At 38.7% G+C, this 16271-nt stretch overlaps 1 protein-coding gene across 1 annotated transcript in view; it reads left to right on the top strand.

Annotated features, from left to right (window-relative positions):
- The first annotated feature begins 328 nt into the window (after positions 1-328).
- Positions 329-16271, top strand: part of acaa2 (acetyl-CoA acyltransferase 2) — a 29605-nt gene continuing 13662 nt past the window's right edge. The window contains exons 1-3 of the mRNA XM_028792337.2: positions 329-467; positions 7853-8019; positions 10646-10774. Of these exons, the coding sequence (XP_028648170.1) occupies positions 452-467; positions 7853-8019; positions 10646-10774 (312 nt within the window). The 5' untranslated portion in view covers positions 329-451. The remainder of the gene's footprint in view (positions 468-7852; positions 8020-10645; positions 10775-16271) is intronic.

A 16271-nucleotide genomic window follows, 5' to 3' on the forward strand; every position in this document is an offset into this window, starting at 1 on the left:
ATAAGTTCGTGTTTGTTTTTTATTAGTTAGCACCACTTGATCTTTGCAGTCGTCACGTGCAAAGTTTTGGTGTACAATTTTAGACTCTTTTGAGTTTAAGTTGCAAATCTAATGGAGTTAACTGTTTTATTGAAGCAAGATTATAAACGTAAGATAATGAAGATGCCCATATAAATGTATTAAACTAGTTTGTTTAAGGGAGGACAATTTTCTTTAGCTTTATTGTTTGGCGTAATAAAGTAAAAGTACAGAATTGGTTTACGAGGCGGCTGTTTTCATGCCACGTCCAGTAGCTGGCAGGACTTCGTAACTCGCAGTCTCTCGAGTCTCCGCCCACTCAGACCAACTACCCGTCACCTTCCGGTTTAGGAAGTCTGTGTAAAATCGTCACATTCTTGATAGAGCGGCGTGACCTCCAGTTGTCGAGCAGAGTACGGTGCTGTGGTGCATAATGTCACTCGTAAGAGGTAATTATGTATTTGCCTTTTTCACTGTGCTGTCTGGTGTGGTTTGTTACAGCGCAACTTAGGAAAGATCGGTCCGTGATGGAAGGGCTACGCACATTCAGCTCAGCTGTTGTTCTCCGTGAAGCGGGGACATCATCTGAAGGAAAGTGCCAAGAGGAGCCTGTCCGCGTTTCTCTTTCTGTGTGTTCAAAAATAAAATTCTCTGTAAGGATGCAAAATAATTAATTAGTGTAATGTGACGTTGGCATAAGTTGTCTTGGAAACACAGGATCAGAAAATAAATGGCAAGGTAAAGAACGTGCTTCCATTAAGTACATTCGTTTCAACTTTGTGGAACTGGGCTAATTATATTTCGCAGGAGTAAGAATTGTTTTTAAAAGATCAGATCGCTTGTATAAGGAATGGTAGATTATTTTAATTGCAAGCAAGAACATTTGGCAGGCCGTTAAGCACATATGAAAATATATTAGGATTCTTCCCTGTTGCATCCAAAGGTAATTATTATGTAGGACATCTTAACATTTTTCCTCTTTTTCTTTTCGTTAAATCAGGTTCCATGTTTTTTTTTATTCACTGCAAAATCTGACATGTCAGCAAAATGAAACTTGACAGTACACATTTCACGACTTCAAAGTTGTAGGGTGTTCCAAAGCACTGACTTCAGTTGCTGATGCCATTGCTGGATCATGCCAATTTAAATGACTGAAAATCGCTGGGTATGCTAAATTGAGTGACCGTGTGCTGAGTTTCCAGCACAGTAATGGTCAGCCCTTCGTCTGACATCCAATAACATGCTTCCTGATAGAGCCGGTACTCTACAAAGGGTTAACAAGTATGGCGAGTTCAGTCACAATCTCTGCCCCCTTTTTTTCTTTTGTGGTACATAAAACATGATACATCTGTTTGTGAGGTGCAAAACACCCACATTCTTTATTCCTCATCATTGCATTTGGTGTGACGAGGATGGACAGGATTAGAAATAAGTGCATTAGAGGGTCAGCACAGGTTGGACGGTTTGGAGGCAAAGCTAGAGAGGTGAGATTGTGTTGGTTTGGACATGTGCAGAGAAGCGATGCTGAGTATATTGGGAAAAGGATGCTAAGGATAGAGCTGCCAGAAAAGAGGAGAAGGTTTATGGATGTGGTGAGAGAGGACCTGCAGGTGATGGGTGTAACCGAGCAAGATGCAGAGGCCAGGAAGAGATGGAAAAAGATGATCCACTGCGACAACCCCTAATGGGAGCAGCCGAAAGAAGAAGATTGCATTACATGCATTGTACTTCTGGCTGAGCAGTCTTTGGTTAGCAGCTCTCATGCGTACAGACCCTGCCCATACAACTAAAGACAAAATTAAACCTGATTGATTTTGTCAGGGTGAGTGTCAGACTAGTTGGACTATGTTGCTGGGTATGTCAGGCTGTGTGACCGGCCTTCAGAGCAGCGTGCCACTGACTGCTTACAACTCAGTAAAATTTTGTTAGAAGAAGACTGTGACTGAGAAATGCTAGAAAAGTTCTCTAATATGACATGTCTTCTAGATGAAACTTAAAAGCACACCTCAAGAGAATGACACAGAAGTTGTGGACTCTTCACTATTGAGACCCAGACAGTGTATGAAAGTGATCAAGAAAGGTAATAGGATGTTAGGTTAAATATCATAATATGTGGCTTTGAAGGTGGGTTACACTTAAGTTATATTGCACACTAGTGAAGCCTCACCTGGAGTTCTATGTTCAGTTTTGGTCACCAAATTGACAAAATGAAAATCCAGAAGAGAGCAACTAAGCTGATTCCAGGACTAAGAGATATGATCTTTGAGTATAGATTAATGGAGCTGAACCATTTCAGTTTAAGCAAACTGAGGTTAAGAGGGATCATGGCTGAAGTTTTTAAAATAATAAAAGAATTAGTAGTGCAGATCCCAGCTGTTACATTAAAATAATTATGCAACAAGAACAAGGGACACAATTGGAAAGTGATTAAGGATAGATTTTGCACAATTGTTAGGATTTTTTTCTTCATGCAAAGAACAACAAACACATGGAAAAAATTACCAGGTAAGACAAACTCTTGGTCTGTCTTGGTGAAAAAGGAGCTGAGCCGCAAGGCGAAGCTCTCAATTTACCAGTCGATCTATGTTCCTACCCTCACCTATGGTCATGAGCTATGGGTAGTGACCGAAAGAACGAGATCGCGAATACAAGCAGCTGAAATGAGTTTCCTCCGCAGGGTGTCTGGGCTTTCCCTTAAAGATAGTGTGAGAAACTCAGTCATCCGGGAGGGTCTCAGAGTAGAGCCGCTGCTCCTCCGCATCGAGAGGAGTCAGATGAGGTGGCTCGGGCATCTGATCAGGATGCCTCCTGGACGCCTCCCTGGTGCGGTGTTCCGGGCACGTCTAAACGGGAGGAGGCCCCAGGGAAGACCCAGGACACGCTGGAGGGACTATGTCTCTCGGCTGGCCTAGGAATGCCTTGGGATTCCCCCGGAAGAGCTAGAAGAAGTGGCCGGGGAGGAGGAAGTCTGGGCATTTCTGCTCAAGCTGCTGCCCCCGCGACCCGACCTTGGATAAGCGGAAGATGATAGATGGATGGATGGATGGAATTTAGTGGAGTGTAGGACTTTAGGTACCTTCAAACTTGAACTTCCTGTTATTCAGGACAATCTTGGTGAATAGGATGGATGCACTTGTTGGGCTAAAATGCATGATCTCATCGCATATTTTCTAATGTCCTAATGGATATTTTATTTATATTCTTCCTTTTCAATCACCTCCCATTAGTCTACAAATTTTATTTTTTCATTTGTCTTTGCTGAATATTAGATAAATGGCTCATTAATGGTGTTTCTATAGAGTAATATTGAAATGCTGTGTGTGTTTTTTATAGAGATATGCTCTTTTCTTTTCATCTGGATTTTGTTGCACAAAACTTTGCATTCTTTGTACATAAATCCACAGACATTTAGGCACATTTAGATATTATTTTAAAGAGCTATAGGTGATGCAGTGGGTAGTGTTGCTACCTCACAGAATCCGTACCTAAGGTTCAAGTCCTGCACATAGGAATTCTCACATGAAAACGTGTGAAATCTGCACATTCTTCCTCTGTCTTCATGCACTTTCCTTCTACAATTCTGAAAGTGGGTTTGCAGTTCTAAATCAAGCCATTAGTGGTCTAGGGATCAGCAGGCATGCTTGATTGGTTCTCTGTTCAGAGATGTTTCCTTGCTTTGTGTGCAGTGCTGCAGTGCTAGTCTGTGACTCCCCTGACCATAAATTGAATTGAGCTGGGTTAAGAATATTATGGTAGCTTTGTTATGAAAATGAGGTATCTTAGCTCTTCTGCTGTAAGATTTGATATTTCTTCCACCTTTCTTTCATTTTCCCATGTTACTGACCTTTCTGTCATAAAGTTTTGCCTTTTTTAAGCAGGTTGTATTTTGTTGTCTGCGGATTCCTTTTTTGTCTGCATAGATGCATAAAGACCAGTAGTGGGCCTTCCTTGTCCATTCTTCTTTATTGCATTGGAGCCAGTGTCAAGATTATTTCCTACTATATATACTGGACTTGGCGGCACGGTGGCGCAGTGGTAGCGCTGCTGCCTCGCAGTTAGGAGACCCGGGTTCGCGTCCCGGGTCCACCCTGCGTGGAGTTTGCATGTTCTCCCCGTGTCTGCGTGGGTTTCCTCCGGGCGCTCCGGTTTCCTCCCACAGTCCAAAGACATGCAGGTTAGGTGGATTGGCATTTCTAAATTGGCCCTAGTGTGTGCTTGGTGTGTTTGTGTGTGTCCTGTGGTGGGTTGGCACCCTGCCCGGGATTGTTTCCTGCCTTGTGCCCTGTGTTGGCTGGGATTGGCTCCAGCAGACCCCCGTGACCCTGTGTTCGGATTCAGCGGGTTAGAAAATGGATGGATGGATGGATGTACTGGACTTTTATGAATAAATGTGAATTATACAACAGAGAAGCAGTTTGCTGATTTTGTTTAAATTTTTCACTAGGTGTACCAATAATAACCAATTATGTGCTCAATTTGGCATTAGTAAGGTAACAAATTATGAAGCAAGTTTAGTCATTTTAAAGGACACCATCTGCACAAGTATACAGCCTACCTCAAAGCTTAAGGGTGAAAACATGTGTAAGCGCTTGCTGCTTTGGTGTTATTTGTGCTATTAATTGAATCATTGTGATAATCATTACTAGTGTACCGGTAATTGCCATTTTTCCGGGTTTATCCTGGTTGGTTGGTTGTCCCCACATCTTTTCCTCCATGGGCCTGGGCATCTTTTGGTGTAAGATCAATTCTTCTCATAATATCTGACACTGCCTTCAACTATGTCTGCTTTGGCCTCCCTCTTGGCCTAATACTCTTTACTCTAATCACAGCACGCTCTTTCACCCAGTTATCCTCTGCCTTTTGCTTTACCTTCCAGAACCACATAAGTTTGTTTCTTTTCAGCATCGCGACTTGGGCTTTTATTTGAAAACATAAATATTTTAGTCAGGCTGTCTGAAAACAGATTCCTCTGATGTTCACGATTGCAGCACACCACATTTCCATTTAAAACAAGTGAAAAATATTCATCCAGTAAATAGTGGGTGTTGACACAGCATTTGTGGTGACAGTGCAAGCTGAATACATAAAGCGTGCAACAAAGAAAACGATTTACTGTATGATAACAGTGATAGTTCTTCAGGAGCTGATGGTGACAGCATGATAGATTATGGTTCAAGTGTTAGTGAAGCATACCAAGGTGATGGTTTTACTTTGAATCTGCTCAGCAATTTTCAAAGCTGCCGTTCACTGTATCTCCAAGGCTCAAGAGAGAAGTGTTAGATACAGATAATCGTTTGCAGAATTTCAGTCTTTTCATAAATAATGGCATGTTAGCTGTAATTCTGACTGAGCCCAAGATACAGTATGTATACATCAACTAATACAGCAGCACACACTAAGCCAAATTCCAGGCTGCATGAGTCTGATGTCCATTATGATGAGCTGTCACATTTCTTGATGCTTCTTGTATATCAATATGTAATTCAGACAACAATTCACCTGCCACTTTGCACAGGAGAAATCCTTTTTGAAAATAAAACAGCACTGATCAAGAGACTGACTAGGTCAACATGCAAGATTAGCATACTGTTGCTGACCAATCACTTTTGCTTTAAAAAGCAATACAAACCTTATAAAATTCCTGAGTTGGTAATGTCTTTACTACAGGTAGGTAGGTGAAGAGAGTCTGCCAACTGGTGAAAAACTAAACCTACTAACGTGTTTTTGTATTTATTAATTTATTTAGTTTTTAGTGTTACATTTACAGCTTAAAATACCAGATGTTGTGAAAATAATCCATTGGCATAATTATTTTTTAAAATATTTGTCTCCCTCCTTTCAATCTTTCTCTCTCTCTCTCAAAATAGATAGTTGAAATATCATACGCTTTTTGTTATGTATTGTTTTGTTATGTTTTGTTATGTATGACATCAGCCATGTCATACATATTGCATATATATAGCATTGTTGCAGTAGGCTAGCACCCTGTCCAGGGATTTTTCCTGCCTTACATTCAGAGCTGCTGGGATAGGCTCCAGGTTTCTTGAGATCCGGCTCTGGATAAGCAAGAATATATATGTAGCTGCTAATCTCAGATGCTGACTCTGTCATTTTGTGACTGCCCTTACTCCTATTACCTGCTCTTACTCTACTCATTAAGGGTTTACTGGGTTGGGCTATTCAAGTTTCACAGCTCTTACTTTGACACTGCATGCTTGTTTTTCTTTGTTTCTCTCAATACAGCTAGGAGGGGTCTGCACACTGATTCAAGCCTAAGAGTCCTGTTCTTCCTAATCCCCCATGATTTTCATGATCACACCTGTCAGAACACATTAGAATTTAATTTTATGATTTTTTTTTTATCATTTTCAGGGTTAGGATTAGGGTTAGGGTCAGGTGGCAAAATTATGTCTATAAATTGTATGTGCCTGAGATGGAATCAGAGATCAATATGGCTGGTAGAAAATAACAAAGCCCAGTATGGGAGACTACTGACATTTATATTCCATTAGAGAAATGCTGTGCTTTTAAGAAAAAGAAAAGAATTTAAAGGAATACCCACCCAAAAATATTTATTTTTGTCCAAACACACGTATTTTATTATTTTATATTTAGTCTTGCATGTCTCTCAGTGCATGGTTTTTTATTATATAATGTCAAGTACAGTGATAACCAATAAATAAGCTTTTACTGGGCTGGATTCCTGAACAATGAATGTGATGGGGAGGCGCGTCTACAATTCAAATGCTCGTTTGTACTTGTTCGATCGTTCCATTTTCCAGAAGTGATTTATTTAACAATAATAAAATACATGTGGTTGAGATTTTGTAGGCACAAGATGTTAAGATATTAGGATCGGATGACTTGACATGTGGCTTATGCAATGCAAGTAATGTTTCATCAACATTTTGATGTTGATAGCTGTTGTCCAGCATTGATCATGTTAGACCTCTGTTCTATCAGAAAATTTTTTATCTCTGTCCCGCATGATTTACATTTTTTCTCAGCCATCAGTTCAAACTACGTGGGGCAAGTGACCTAAAGTATCATTTTTGGATTCTGAAAGTGGTGATTATATTAGCACATTAACTTGAAGGTGATTACAATCACTTTAAAACTTTAGCCTGCTTTTAAATAATAATAAAATCAAAATTATGATGTTACCTATAATCCCTGTAATGCTTTAAATAATTGCTTATCAATCAAGCAGCAAACAAAAACTTTGTGTTTTATTATCCGGATAAATGGTTGTGAAATAATAAAAAAAAAAAAGCAATTCTTTTATTTCAGTGAGATTTTGGTTCTTCTGTTTACCAGTAATTCTTAATACTAATCTTTTATTAATGCATGTTTTTTTTTCTTTCATTTTTACTTGGGAAATAATGGGTTACATGAAGACAAACAGATATCATGTGTTACTTTGCTGCTTATTGGAGACTTAAAAATCTGTTATTAAAGGTTTTTGAATGGGCTCTCTGCTGCACTAGCACTATTAGTTTGATGTATTTTTACTAAGGAAATTACAGTTTTTTGACATCAATATTTGTATTTCATTGTTGTTTAATTAATGACACCTTTTTTAAAATTCACATAAATAATCTCTTGAGGAATAAGAATAAATACAGTGTTTGGTAGAATTTATAACCTGAAATACAGAAGGCTTTTTACTTTTTTTGAACAGTTGGATGTAGACATTAGGCAATGTAACATGGAAGGTTGGCATTCTTACCTTGTAAATGGCATGTTCGTTTTCCATGTTTTATCAGTCAACATTTACTAAAGTATATGACTAAAAGAAGTAAAATTAATCCAAAAATTATTTTTCTTCTTTCAGGAGTGTTTATTGTTGCCGCCAAGCGGATTCCCTTTGGTACATATGGCGGTGTGCTAAAGGCTCATAGTGCAACAGATATGGCTGCACATGCTGCCAAAGCTGCTCTGACTGCTGGAAGTGTGGCTCCAGAGATTGTGGACAGCGTTATAGTTGGCAATGTCATGCAGGTATGTATTTACACATAATGCTTAATGATTTACTGGCACATGTATATGTACTTGGCAATTTGCCTTTTACTGTCTTCTTTTTGTTGTATTTTATAAGTCTGTAATATTTAAATAGAACTTATTTATTATTGTAACCAATGACAGTGCTCTTTAAAATTTTATGGGATGCACCATGCTAACTGCTGTGTGATCCTGCTTTTATCTCCACAATACTGCAGTGTTAGAGGTCAATTCTAGTTCCATTTGTTGCTTATGAATAAGTTTATAGTTAGAAGATGGTGAAACTACTTCCTAGTCAGAATAGCATAATTTCTGAAGTTTAGGTCTATTGTTGTATGTGCTAATGCATATACTTTCACAATCTCTTTAGTGCGATGGCTAAAAGAAAATTTAGCACACTTGTTGCTCTGTTTTGCATTGTCCTCCAACCAGAATTTGTCTTTTTGCACACAGTAGTCACTCAATCAAACCTTTCTGTATTCTCAGCACAGCCCATCTAGATAAGATGCAAAGTGCCCTGAGCCCCAAATGAGCTAGAGATGGACATGAGTGTACAGCTAATTACATAAATTTTCATAAAATGGAAAAAGTGTTTAAGTAAAAGTTGTAACTTTAAATTAAAAATCAAATTAAAAGAGACAGGAATTCAGAGAGTTGTATTGTAATGGTTGTAAGAAAGCTTTAGGCACAAAGTGCAGTGGGGTATGATATAAGATTTTCTGAATGAAGAGATATCAGACATCTTGTGACCAGTGCTAAATTTGAGATACATTTTAATTTCTAGAGATTATTTAGATAGAAATTAATTAAATAAATCTGAACTTGACACTTAATTAATGTCAATAAAAGATACCCTATAGCAGGAGCCCTCCATCACAGTCCTGTAGGGCAGCAGTGGCAGCAGGTTTTTGTTCCAACCAACCATTGCTGTTAAAGAAACAGTACAGCCTGTTAGTACTTTCACTATTCCACAACTTTCAAATATTATAGATTTTCATTTTTTGTGGACCAGAAAGGATATGTACTTCTTTGCCTTTTTGTTTTCTCTCTCAATTATTTCAATATTTTATTAAAACAGAAATGTCATGATGCATATACACAGTGTTAAATAGATTTAGTTTATCTGTAGTGTTGATGGTTCCTTGATTGTTTGCATCTCATCATTAACTAGTGGCTTATTAAGAAAATAGTAAACAATCAAAACTCAAATTCAGCTATTTAAAACTGAAAAAAGCAATTAAGGGCTTTGGATTGTAATAAGTAGGTTAATTAAAATTAAACCCAAAATATATTGTTTTAGTAGCAGACAAATAGCTTCTAATTAGGAAACTGGTTGAAACAATACATGAAGCCAGTGTGTAGGACCCCTGCCTTTGATTTGCCAAATTATCTTCGGTTAGGCAGATTTAAATTCAGGTTTGGCAGTTATGTGCCAAATGAAGCTTTAAGACCAATAAATGAAAAGTGTTATGCACTGAAATTATCCATAATGTAAAAGACCTTAGGATTTCTTGTGGAAACATCACTGTCCATAGGCAAACAGTGCATAAGAATGATCAAAACGTCAGTGCCCTATATTATGTAGTATGGTATATAGCAGGGGTAGGCAACGTCGGTCCTGGAGTGCCACAGTATGTGCAGGTTTTTGTTCCAACCCAGTTCCTTAACGAGAACTCAATTATTACTGATGAAGCACATATTGCTTAAGTGACATTTTAATGCTTCATTTTAGTGGTCTCGCTTGTTAAGGTTCTCCAACCTTAATTGCTTATTTCAATCTTAAACTGCTGCATTCAGTGTTTTAATTGCTCCTAATAAGCAATTAAGGTTGGAGAACCTTAACAAGCGAGACCACTAAAATGAAGCATTAAAATGTCACTTAAGCAATATGTGCTTCATCAGTAATAATTGAGTTCTCGTTAAGGAACTGGGTTGGAACAAAAACCTGCACATACTGTGGCACTCCAGGACCGACGTTGCCTACCCCTGGTATATAGAGTACAAGTCAAAAGAGATTATGCTTTACAACAAAGTTGTGGTGCCACTAGTAGAATACTATGTGCTGTATTGGTGTCCGTAGTATAATAACATTATAAACCTTTAAAAAAAAAAAAAAAAACACAGTCTGTCAAATGTTCATAAGGTGTTTATCAAGAAGATGCAAAGATAACATACTTAACAAGTTTACTAGTTTTGTTTACAAGTGAAATAGGTTCACAGCGAAAAAAGACATGCACTAGCACAACTACTATAGTATCTTGCGTAAAGGAGAACTACAACTAAATTACTGTAAAGCTTAGAAAAGCAAATGTTGAAAAAAATGTTTTTTTGTGATCAGTCAATTTGGCGATCACCAATCGAATCTTTTGTGGTGAAATTCAGCCAATTTGGATTGGTTTACCAATCGCTTGGAGCATGACTATCTCCTCTGCATGGTACTTTCTTGGATTTACCAGATGATGAAAAAATAGCTCATTCAGTGTTTGCATCTTTCATTTTATTCTTGATTGTTTAAAAGACTTACAAATACTTTTAATTTTATGGATGCATGTTTATTATTCCTACTTATGTCTTGTAAATATATATACCTTTAATTATATTACCGCTCTCCATTTTTCTTTTTCAGAGCTCTTCAGATGTACCTTATATTGCCAGGCATGTAGGTTTACGTGTTGGCATACCAATTCCAGTGCCAGCTCTCACAGTTAATCGTCTCTGTGGATCTGGTTTTCAATCTATTATCAACGGAGCACAGGTAAAATATTTGAAGAAATTAAGATGTAACATAATTTTAACGAGGTTTCAGTCACATGTTAATTGCTGTTAAGGAAGAAGAGGAAGGGCAGTCTGGTGGTAATTAACTGTGGCCCAAGAAATCTTCTGTATGGTCATTACATTTATGACTGTTTATTGTACGTTGTGGTTTTTGGCTTTATTTTTACATTCCATTTCTCTACATTGCTTACCTATCTTCCATACAAGCTCTCTTTTTAAAGCAGTTGACAGCTGTCACAAGTATGTCCATGGTTGTGTAACTTCAGAACAGGAATGAAGCTACAAGTAAGAGGGGTATTCGACTAAAAAGAAGATTTAGTGCTGAAAAAAAACTGTATATATGTCAGTGTTTTGGTTTCAGGACAGATATGGACATTTACAGATCTTCTTCAGTGTTGTAGCTCCAACCCAGGGTGACACACTGTTTTATCATGTAATTAGATCACCTATTAGCATGCATCTAACATGAAGCTACCAACTTACCTCTTAGGTTCTTTTCTAGATGGGGAATAGGAAGAAATTTCAAAACTAACTATATAACTGTTACCTGTAAACTCTTACCTGTCTCACTGTCCATTCTGCACTCTGCTTGTGTAACTGTTGGGATACAATGGCAGACTACTCTCTAAGTGGGGCTTTCTTTTACTGTCAGACCTTTATTTCAACCCAGTTGTGCCCTTACGAGACCACAGTTAGGCAAGGAAGGAACAGTCTAACCTCCCAGCCCAGTAGTAGCAGTCAGAAAAAGAATGACTGGCTTTAAGCTTTGACTCACACATTAAAACCAATAACAGCAAGTACAAAGCGATAGAATCCTAAAACCTTTTTCTAAGTTGCAGATGCTTTCTCCATCAAAAACGAAGAGGACAGTTACTTTTTGAGGGAGAAATGTGGCTGTCTAAAAAGTGTCAGGTTTTTAAAAGATAGCAGCTCACATTCTCATCCTTTCCAATGAGCATATAAGCAAGACACCTTGGCTCACTTATTAAGAGGTCCTTAACTCTGCTAGTAAAGTATGCTGACATTTTACAGTTTCTCAAAACTCACTGAAGGTATCGGCAAAAACAAAATTAAGAAAATGTTACAAAACATTATCACTCAAGTTCATAAACCGTGAACACATCCCACATCCAGCTCCAGGTTAGTTCCCTGGGACTCGAAGCTCACAAATAACCTGACTATGCAATTCCACTTTTCATTTCAACTTTCCCAGCATATACTGTACTCCTGTTCATCTTGACTAAACTCTAGGTAAATATCTATCACTTGACATCTGTCAGCTGAAAAGTGTAAATTATCCCATATACACTCATCATTTAAAGTACTGCTTCAGACTGGAACAGTCCATCATTGCTAATCCAGCTGGGATTAAGAACATGGCAAAAAAACAGAATACCAGTATACCAGTCCATCATAGGGAAGACTATTGCATAATAAGCATTTTTTAGTGAGGACTTTTTCAAAAATAAATCTCATGGATAATCTCATTTTTTACAGACCACAATCACAAATGCATTTACAGATTGCAAACTATACAAGAAAAACTTCCTTTAGGTACAAATGTATAAATTAATAATATCATCACTTTCCTTTTAATCATGAAGGATGTCCCATTAGCTGTATCCACTCCAGATAAAACATATTTTGATGGATGGACTGGTACCCTAATGAGAGTGAGTGGTGTTTCCAGTCCTGGGGCCTCATGTATAACGCCATGCTTAGAACTCACAGTATAACATGGCGTAAGCACAAAAGCGGGATTGTGCGTACACACAGAAAAATCCAGATGTAGGAATCTGTGCGCACGCAAACTTTCATGTTCTTCCACTACATAAATCCCGATCAGCGTGAAAAGTAACGCACGTGCACGCGCCTTCTGTCCCGCCCCAACTCCTCCCAGAATTACTCCTCTTTGAATATGCAAATCAATATAAATAGCCTTCTGTGAAAAGACAATGGGAAAAGCACAGGGGAAAATATAAGAATTTCAGCAAATACCAAGTGGAGGCAAAGGAAAAACGTACTATTTGTTGGTTTAAACAGTGGTACAATCAACAAAAGAAAGTTGATCGAGTGACAGAGTGTCGGAGAAACTAGAAAGATCAAGTTCACAAAGTCGCATAGTGCCCGAAATAAAAAAGAAATCACATATCAAAGTCGCCATGAAAAGGCAAGTCGTAGCCCACCGTCTGAGTGTCATATGAAAGCTTATTAGGGTACAGACAAAAAAAATAGGCACACAGTGGGAAAAAAGCACGAAATGTCAACTTTAATCTTGAAATTTCCACTTTAATCACGTAGTTTATTTTGCTATTAAAGTAGAACATCATAAACTTCATCTTAAAATTGTTTATTTTACTAGTTTCTCAAGTAGCACGTTAAATGCTTTGTTCTGTATTTGATCTTCTATGTGCTCTATGTGTGTGAATCACTCCGTGCTTCCGTTCTTTCTCTTTCTCCGACAGGACACAGAATCCATTACATTCGTGATATTACAGCTCTCTGAATAATTAAAATACTGAGATAGATAGATAGAGAGATATGTATACGTGATATCATTTTCATGATGATAGGAATGAAAGCATGTTATTAAACATGGGAACACAGTGGCGCAGTGATTGTTCATATCTCACGCAAGAGGCTTGTTGCGCCATGTGCGACCTTCGATGAAATAATTTATTACAGAAGTACTGTCTCTTTCAAATGTACTAACCTCCAATTCCGGTACTTACATTTCTTTCTCCAAATACCCAATCGCCACACAATCAGCTCTGTAATAGACGTTAAGCCATCTGTAAGCTTAGAACGACGATTCTTCAAAACTTTTAAGGAACATTGAAATATCTTCGTAGTACATGTTTAATTATTCTATCCGTCTATCCTTCCAGTGTCGCATCAGCACCAGCAGTAATACAGCGCAAGGCAGGAGCTATCCGTGAACTAGATAGCGCTGCGGCACCGTGTCCTCACATGTTTAATTATTAACAATACAGATTATTTAAATGAAGTTAAAGTTTTATCTGTATACTATAAGCAACATATTTTACTGCATTTCATCTTAAAATTGATATTGTCATCATACACGCTTTATAAAGTAGCACAGGTTGTGCAATATTATAACTGTAGTGTAAGTTTACAGTGAGGTAATTGTACTTCTAAGTACAAACAGTTCTACAAGGAGCACTTGATGGACTGATTGAGTGCGTTTATAGTTCTTGGGATGAAACTGTTGCTGAAACGCGAGGTCCGTACAGGAAAGGCTTTGACGCTTTTTGCCGCGGTTGAGGTAGCATGTACTTGAAACTGTATACCGATAATTCTCTTTCCGATCAGCTGCTGCTGTGATTCCCCACTCAGATACAGTGATATAAATACTCCGAGTGGTGCAGTGAGAGTAATATGGAAAAAGATGATCCGCAGCGGCAACCCTTAATGGGAGCAGCAGAAAGAACAAGATGCAGTGAGCGCAACAACGCTAAAGCAGTTATAGTATTTGGAATACTATGGCTATTCCCTGAACCATTATATTGCTACAGGTTAATTACAATCAGATGCATTACACTAATAAACAATATGCAGTTAATTTCAGTGTATTTATAAAGCCGCGTCAGGAACGTGGGTCTAAGAAAGAAAGGGTGACCATACAGGAACAGTAGCACTGCTTTGACGCTGGGTGCCGCCAGTCTGCAAAACCGAGCGGAGAAATTGCGTACGCCAAGGTATGAGCTACCATGGAAATGTGCGTGGCTTTACGGCAAGTTTAGGTTTTATACATCGTGATTTGAGCGTGGAAACGTTCGTACGCAACATTTCTGTGCGTACGCACTGTTTATACATGAGGCCCCTGGCCAGTAGGCCATCATGGATAGACAGTGTGGATAAATGTGCATTCCAGCCAGAATGGTTCCTATTCCTTTTCTAAGTTGGGAGGAACATATAAGGGGTGAACAGAGGGAGACTGCTTCCTGTGAACAACTGCTCAACCATGTGATAAGTGGCAGTGCTGCTCTAACAAGGCTGCATAGGAATTTTAGCCCTGAAGGGCAGCACTGCTTGGTTTCACAGGTGCCTGACAATGTAGTCCAGTCCAGTACTCTAAACGATATGAAGGTAGTTAGGTCACAGGTGATTAGCTCTCTTTCAGTGACCTTAGTGTTTTGAAAGGGCAAAATTACAGTTAACTATTCAACATTTGATTAAGTATACTTGGAGCTATCGAACTCTGCTTTGAAGTCACTTAAATGCTGAATTTTACAAATACAAATATGTTTGATAGTGTTGCTTTTTCAGTGTAATTTATTTGTATGGCTTTAAAAATGTGTAACAATGTGGACTCCCATCAGCTGGTGTGACTTTTTTCAGAAATATTTTAGCAATAGCAACAAGTAATGAAGTTATACAGTCAGTGTGGTGTATTGGCTAAGGCACTGGGGCTTTAAACTTCCCTCACTGTGACCCTGATTAAGTCACTTCCCATGCCTGTATTTCAGTTTAGAACATACATGGGAGTGTTGTGGAAGAAACACACTGCTCAAAGGAGGCACTTGGAGATCTTGTGATGTGCAAGCAGAATCAAGCTTTATTGTGTGATGTACACACGGTCTCAATTCAAATGAAATGAGCAATTACCTTACATTGGGCGGCACGGTGGCGCAGTGGGTAGCGCGGCTGCCACGCTGTTAGGAGACCCGGGTTCACTTCCTGGGTCCTCCCTGCGTGGGGTTTCCATGTTCTCCCCGTGTTTGTGTACACTGAGGGTACTCCGGTTCCCTCCCACAGTCCAGAGACATGCAGGTTAGGTGCATTGGCAATCCTAAATTGTCCCTAGTGTGTGCTTGGTGTGTGTGTGTGCGCCCTGTGGGTATAGCGGGTTGGATAATGGATGGATGGTACCTTACATTTATTACAGTCTTTATCAAAAGTTTACCTCACTCAGCTCATTTGACACTCCTCTCTGACTCTCAACATCCCGTTGCCTTTGTCCTGCCTCTAATTAGTTCCACCAATATTTCCAAGCCTAATGTGCGTCGTACTCTTATTTTATCCATCATGGCTACTTGGCAGGCCCTCTCCCCACCATGAACCCGTCCAGTTCCTGCCACCTTTAGCTGTAGTCCTCCGCTCATGTTTGCCACCTGGAAAAAAGTGGGGCTTGCCTGTCAGCCTCCCTATACGTACTTTACATTGACACTTGAAATATTGGTGGTTTCCAGTATGCTAAGAAAAATAAAAAATATACAGGCGCAAGCCTTTTTATGAATTAACCCTTACTATACTAATGTGCACTAGGATATAATGCTTATTTTCATATATGCTCATGATTCTCTTTGAATATATGCAAATCATCAACTGTAAGAATATACTTTTCTATAGCAGCAATATGTTAATTCTGCTTAATTCAATTGTAAGTCACAGGGACCAGGGGCCTCGTTTATAAAACTTTTGTGGAATGGAGCATGAAAATATGCACACACCAA

Source organism: Erpetoichthys calabaricus, chromosome 5 (genome assembly GCF_900747795.2).
Source record: "Erpetoichthys calabaricus chromosome 5, fErpCal1.3, whole genome shotgun sequence".
In the NCBI taxonomy this organism is placed as follows: Eukaryota; Metazoa; Chordata; class Cladistia; order Polypteriformes; family Polypteridae; genus Erpetoichthys; species Erpetoichthys calabaricus.